A 7,339-nucleotide genomic window follows, 5' to 3' on the forward strand; every position below is an offset into this window, starting at 1 on the left:
CTGCTACATACGTACATAGCTAGCTATATATGCTCCGCTATGTCGCGTTAGCATGCAGCTACAATAGTTAGCTATGAGTATGCTAACGTTAGATTGTAGTGGAACGAAGCAGCACTTTCTAACGTCAAAAATCGCAGACCAAACACTACACAATCGGACATGTTTCAGCAGGAATGTGACCCGGAATTGGGGAGAATTTAACAACATTGCCAGCTAAGATGACCGTTAGCATGTAGCTACTATAGTGTTTACTTCCATTAGCATGTAGCTACTATAGTGGTATACAGCAGTGGTGGCTGGGAGAGCTGTCATCCCATCTTCAAAAGGACACTTATGTACGTTTACACTTCATCGCATTAATAATAGACAGTCTATGGTTATTAGTCAAGACGAAGTATTAAAGGTAAAAACATTAACGTAAACAACACAACAACGACGTCGCTACACGGTTTTGGATCAGTGACAAGTTTCGAATGTTTGTAGCTATAACTATATATGTATATATATAAATGTATAATAAAGATTTAATAAAAAAAGATTTAATAAAAAAGTTGTAATGTTTGGTCGTAAAGTGTTGACACATGTTACTTATATAAATCGCACAGGGACATTGTAGTTTTCTACTATGTAATTATGCGCATGCACAGAACGGATCTTACAGGCGGTACTGGCCAATAAATGCTATTGAAGGGCGGGTCTTGGCGTGGCGGGAGTAACTTCCGGGTCACGAAAAAAATACCAATGCAAAATTAAGGAATACAACTTATACACACGTATTTTAATTTCCGAGTTCCATCTACAAATACATCAAAGACAATCGGATAACGAGATTGTTTTTCGTTTTCCGTTTTTTAATATCAAAACAAAAAACGAATAATGGGTTGTTTTCTGTTTTTTGTTTTCCTATTTACTAATGGTAATTGGGAAACTGGCCGTTTTTCGTTTTTGTTTTTTTCCTTTCAAAACGAAAATCCGTTGGCCACCAAGTACACGGACCCATGTCATAATAGGACAAGCACAGGTGTATTCAAAACCATTAATGATGGCTGCATTCCACTTAGGCGAGGTCCTGGTATTGTTCATGCTGACTCACTGAAATAGCTTACTGGGACACTTGATGGAACTGAGCCATCGTTAAGGTTATCAATTTCAGCTGGGCTTTTCCTACTATGACGAGTCAAAATATCTGCCGTGAAAAAGGTCCGTTGTGAAAATCAAAAGGAGGCATTTGTGGTCAATAGTAATAAACAACGTAATTCACAAATACAAACGTACGTTGGCGGCATACATACATAGTGGGGAATAAACAACAAAATAGCAACTAAACAAGTCTTTTTCAGAACGTTGTAGCCTATAATGTGTTAATTGTACGAGAATAAATAAGGCAGTATGTAAAGCCCCTGACACACCAGCCCAATAATCGGCCGTCGGACAGTCTGGCGAGGTCAGTGACTGGAGTCTGTTCGGTGTGTTCCGTGCCGTCGTCTGTCGGAGGGGCTGTCGGCCTTCATTTTGGCCGACCTGACATGCTGGGTCGGAGGGCGGGCAGTCGGACTCACTCCACCAATCTGATTGGTTGAGCGCTAACCCGGAAATAACGGGAGCGGGATGAGCGACGAACGCCTCTCAATATCGGACGATAATCTTTTAAACTGACCTTTGTCGATCTGAAATGAAGACAGATTCAGCAACTGCATGGCCTATTTCTCACACGTTTCAGTGAACTATTTTCGTAAAAATAAGAGATCGTATTTCGAACAAGCCGCCGTTACTATCGGCTGGAGAAGCCAGACCCATGTGACGCGTTCGTCATTTCCGGTTTTCATTTTTTTCTATTACGTCTCGCGCATGTGCAGAACGTACGCTCAAGTCGGCGTCGCTTCGGTGTGTTCTGAGGCACTTTTTGGACCTCGGGGAGCCGACTGATCAGTCCGACTGCCTTTTCTGCCGACGGTCGGCCGTCGGATTAGTGTCGGGCTTAAATAAAAAGTGAACAAAACCTATGCATTGTCACATTTCTGCGCAATTCGGACTCTAAATTCCGGGTTGTATGGGTCTATTTAGATTATTTTGAATAACATCCCGCCACAGGAGCCTGAAACTATGGCTGTGCAGAACGCCTGAAACCCACACGCACTACCGCGAGACCCCGCCCCATTTAACAAAATAAAAGTAAAAGCTTCAGATCTTTGTGCTAATTTAAGAGTCTTAACAGGTATACAAGTATTGCTTTAGTATTTCATACATTTTTATTGCCATTAGTATTTCTACTATTAGGTTCTCTACTGTTTTTCACACAGAATTTTGACTGTCACCAATAGACAAAAGCAGTCTAATGCAATGCAAAACACAATTATATGTGAACAATGTAGTACAACTTAAAGATGAATCATCTGAACATGATCTGATTCTTAATGTGGTTGCATTAGAATCATCAAGAGGTGTACTTATTCATTATTAAGTACGTATTTTCTTCCATCATTTATGCTATTGATTTGAATATTACAATTTAAAAATGTTCTTTCAAATATCTTATCACATCCACATCATATTCCGGAACTGTGTGATTTATTCTGACTGTGATTTATTTATTTTTTCCTCACACTCTTAAACCTGTGATAACAAGTGTGAGATTAACATTACACAGTTGTCTAATGAAGACTACTGGGGGTCTTTTTTAAAAAAAAAAAAAAAAAAAAAAAAAAAAAAAAACCTGCACATGTCAGGGCTCCATTTAGCTTGTTTTTCTACCTGGTTGCCAGGTGCTTCCAACCCTCCATGGAGGAGTAGGGGTGCGGTTGCTGTTGATGATGATGGTGGAAGTTCCCCCAGGGCAGCGCCCAGAATACTAAACCACAACAGGCATAGGAGCATGCTGAGCCCCCGATGACAGCATGATCCTATACCTAGCTTATGCAACTGATTAGAGCCTCCTTCAGCATTACATAACAGCATTAGGTCAGCCTGCTGCTCACAGCTGGGCTGGGGACTACCACTGCCACTGTCACCCATAACAATGTGGGTCAAATCCACGTAGGCATGCATCGACTGTTTATAGACGGTCCGAGTGCGTGGAGAACGTGACAGCAGGGGTGTCACTGTCCCTGCTGCTAATGTCGCTCACCGCTCAAATGTTAAATGCAACATGCATGAGCAGGCTGAGATATCCGGAGACAAATTGGACCGGGAGATTGCTGACATAACGGGTCCTAAATAGGCTTACAGGGAACACAATAGGATAATAGAACAAACTAGGACTTACGGTAAAAAAAGAACATTGCATACATATATAATAAAATATAATAAAAGGGATAACGCGGTCAGCGTTATTTTTGACCAACAAAAAAGCAATTTCACACAAAAAAACACTAAAAACTTGATTCATGTGCTTTGTCTGGACTGTGTGGGTGTTTGATCAGTTTTGATTGACAGTGATAAAACAACTGCGATCAGATTCGGATTTAAATGTTGCTAAATCTTAATAAGTGCACACAGGATTTTTTTTCCTACTGAGCCCTATCCACTTCAAACCAGTTAGAGATAAGCACAGAGAAGGAAAAGAACTGCTTAAATCGCTCATGTGAAATAACCACAGCTGTTCTAAATAGTGTTTTAATGATGCCATTTCTCATAGTGAGAAGCTGACTGAGAAAATATGTTTTCAGGGCCTAATCTTTATTAGTTTGTTAGTTTTCCATAAAGTGAATTTCTTCAGTAAAGTAGCCTGGTTCGAGCCATCTGAATCACTGCCCACATCTCCTCAGTTCTTCAGCAACTCAAGTAGGTCTGGTGTGGTGCTCACTGATGGAGAAACAACCACAGTTTTGTTGGCAGGATTAAAGAAACTCAACCAAGTTTACTTGATTTTGCTTGAGTTAGCTAGTTATCTAGCTAGTTATCTGTCCAATCTGAGTTTTCTGTTGCACGACTAAAGACAGTTACACACTAACTAGACGGCCGACCGTTGGCAGAAAAGGCAGTTGGACTGATCAGTCTCCCCGAGTTGGTCAAAAAAGTGCCTCGGAACACACCGAAGCTACGAGACGTAATACGTCTCCATAACAGTAGGCGGCGCTAATCTGTATTGTCGTCCAAAAAATGAAAACCGGCAGCTGAATGGACGAACGCGTCACATGGATCTGGCTGCTGCTTCCGGATTTTGGATTTTTCGAACGGCAATTACTGGCGACTCATTCAAAATACGATCTCTTATTTTTACGAAAATAGTTCACTGAAACGTGTGAGAAATAGGCCATGCAGTTGCTGAATCTGTCTTCATTTCAGATCGACAAAGGTCAGTTTAAAAGATTTTCGTCAGATTTTGAGAGGCGTAGTCACGGTCATCCTGCTCGCCATTTCCAGATTAGTCCCGACTGCCCTGTCTCCGACTGAGCATGTCAGGTTGGCCAAAATGAAGGCCGACAGCTCCTCCGACGGACGACGGCACGGAACACACCGAACAGACTCGAGTCACTGACCTCGCCAGACTGTCCGACGGCCGATTATCGGCCCAGTGTGTAACTGCTTTAAAACAACTTTTGAACGTACATGTTCCACCAAAACAAGTTCCTTCCTGAGGCTATTATGCAGAGGCACCGTTGACCGACCCCCACAATTGTGACTGGTTTAAAGAAATGCCAATATACCAGAGCACGTTTCTCTCCCATCCCGGAATTCTGTGTGGACTAGCCAGACCCTCCTTTGCAGCGCTGTGGAGGAAGGTCCGGCAATGCGAGACTAATACTAGAATAACACACCCGAATCTCCGTCCTTTTTTTTTTTTTTTTTTTTACTCTTCATCCTGAATACTGCAATGTTTTAAGAGTGTTAAAATGTTACTCTCCATCCTGAGTCGGCTAATGTTATAAGAGTTTTAAAAAGGTTAAGAAGTTTTTAGAACTGGGACATCATATTTATGCCAGGAAAATGGTGATACACACAGCGACAAGCGTGGATAAAATCAACGCAGCTGTGCCGGCTGTTGTAATACACTGACAAAAAAACAACTCTTAAAAAGGTCCAACGTGTAGGAATTTCTCCCATCTAGCGTTGAGATCATATATCACAATCAACTCTCTGAAGCCACGCAGTTCAAAGTACGTATTGCAGCTATGGTAGCCTTCACGCTTTTTTCTGATGACGCCGGTCTCTTTCTCTTTTCAATATCCTTTTTCTTTTTCTGGGTGAAGAAGAAGACTCCTGTTCCTGAAATTTGGATTTTGATTACGTGTGGTCCTCCATGTTTCCTTCTTCAAACTTGCCGGGGCCGGGAAACTACGATACCCATTAGCAGCATTAGCAGCACCTGTGAGTTTATCATGTGGAGACCCAACAATGCCCTCAAGAGCATGCATTTTGTGTGACGGTGGCGAGACATTTTTTTTTTTTTTTTTTTTTTATTTAATTAATAAGACCATGACTTAAATAACAGCAAAAACATTTATGCTGCACATACTGTCAATGTATCTATGCTTGTGAAGGGACTATAATCTGGTTGTACTCTAATGGCTGGAAGGCACATAAACTGGTTTTATTTGTAATATGAAAGGCACAAATAAGGCAATGAAAAACAAGCAGGGGAAGTGATATAGGGTGTCCCATGTACGACTGCGTGTGCAGAAATGTTCACAGTAACGTTACAAGTATTGAATCTACAATTTGTTACCAGATGTCCACGCACAACTTAGGAGGCCGGTTTGTCGTTCTTCCCCAACACAGGCCTTGAATGAATATTGTGAAGTATAAAACAAAGTGTTGTGTTCAGCCCCCCTGCTCATGCTGAAAAAACACATTCCCTCTACATTACTTGCAGAGTGTGTGTGTGTGTGTGTGTGTGTGTGTGTGTGTGTGTGTGTGTGTGTGTGTATGTGTGTGTGTGTGTGTTGGGAATCCCCCATGGAAGGAGCACAATAAATCACATTTTAGCAGGATCATGTGATTAATGGAGGGAGGGCAGTGAAGCATTAGGAAATCCCTGCTGCAGACTTGATGACATTGTATGTGCCGTTTCTGAAGACAACATGTGCCAACTCACACAGTAGAATGTATAAAAAGGTTATCATAAAGGCTAAGAAATCTATCAACACACATCTAAATAGATTGAGCGTAATGAAATCTATCCTACATAGAAATCCTAACGGATGGACAACAGCCCCATCTACAGGACAGACATGTTGCCTACACATTGATGAAAGAGTGTGAACTTTATTGATTATAATGAAAAGTGACCATACAGCATATTGAGGAAGCAACTTTATACCAAAGACTTTAAAGATATCAAAAATGGCCCTTTTGAATATGTGTGCAAAATATAATATAAGGCACTTGTTATAAAATTGGGCAATAGAGCAAATGCATAATTAATCTAACAAATTTGGACAACACCTTTCTATGAAATCCAACGGATTTAAAATGAATGATATAAAAAGTACAAACTAACGGTAAATAAAGTCAAAACATCAGTTTCCCAAAGCGATCATTTAAGTTTTATACGGTCTTAAAAAGGCATGTAGTGCTCTTAATTTGAATATTTGTAACAGTAAAGAAAAATATACAAAAAAATATATATAACCTGAGGTTAAACTGGAATGTGTGATTAAAGCTCATCTCAAACAATAGTGTTCCTGCAAAACTGCTACCTTCAATTTGAGCCACAAAGAAAATAAAATCAACATATAATGGCTTCCAGTCAAAAACAAAGCATATTACCATTTCATTCTCAGATTTTGAATGTGGAATTGCAAGAAAAAGCAAACAATCAATTTGAAGCTAACGCTATCTTTCTTCAAGGTGCAAATAGCAACCGGCTAGCGGGCGCGTGGACACACTTCCCTGTGTTTTAGCTGAAGTCTCTGTTGGAGAGCACCAGCGGGGCCACCAGGGTCCACAGGTAGATACCCAGGCCGAGCCAGCTGGAGCAGATCTTCACCCACACGGCCGGCATGGTGCTCTGCATGGTCTGGTAGTCTGTGTCGGGCCTGACGAGCCCAGAACAAAATCAGAAAGAAGTCAGTTTTGCATCAAATCAGCCTGTCTAAAGTAGGGCCGTCAGAAGTGGCCAAAAATAATGTTCAAATATTCCTTCTAAAAAACAACAACACACAGGTTTGGATATTTTTCTATCTATTTTTATAACATGTTTTTTTAGGAAACAAAAAGGAATGAAAATCAGCTTTCAATAGATATATCATTTTATTTAGCCTGTAGTAGCTTATGTAATGACTAAAGGTACGTAATAACAGAGAACATTGGGATGTCCTGGCTTGCCATGCACCTGCATCATCTCGAAATACTAGTCTCTCTCTCTCAGTCTCTCTCTCTCTATATCTACACACACATA

The 7,339-nt window shown here is 40.8% G+C and overlaps 1 protein-coding gene across 1 annotated transcript in view; it reads right to left on the reverse strand.

The window, feature by feature from the left end:
• Nucleotides 1-5,509: 5,509 nt before the first annotated feature.
• The window catches only part of serinc2 (serine incorporator 2), a 22,388-nt gene continuing 20,558 nt past the window's right edge, over nucleotides 5,510-7,339 (reverse strand). The window contains exon 10 of the mRNA XM_035992830.1: nucleotides 5,510-6,977. Within this exon, the coding sequence (XP_035848723.1) occupies nucleotides 6,839-6,977 (139 nt within the window). The 3' untranslated portion in view covers nucleotides 5,510-6,838. The remainder of the gene's footprint in view (nucleotides 6,978-7,339) is intronic.

The sequence above is a fragment of the Sander lucioperca genome, chromosome 16, assembly GCF_008315115.2.
Source record: "Sander lucioperca isolate FBNREF2018 chromosome 16, SLUC_FBN_1.2, whole genome shotgun sequence".
Classification (NCBI taxonomy): Eukaryota; Metazoa; Chordata; class Actinopteri; order Perciformes; family Percidae; genus Sander; species Sander lucioperca.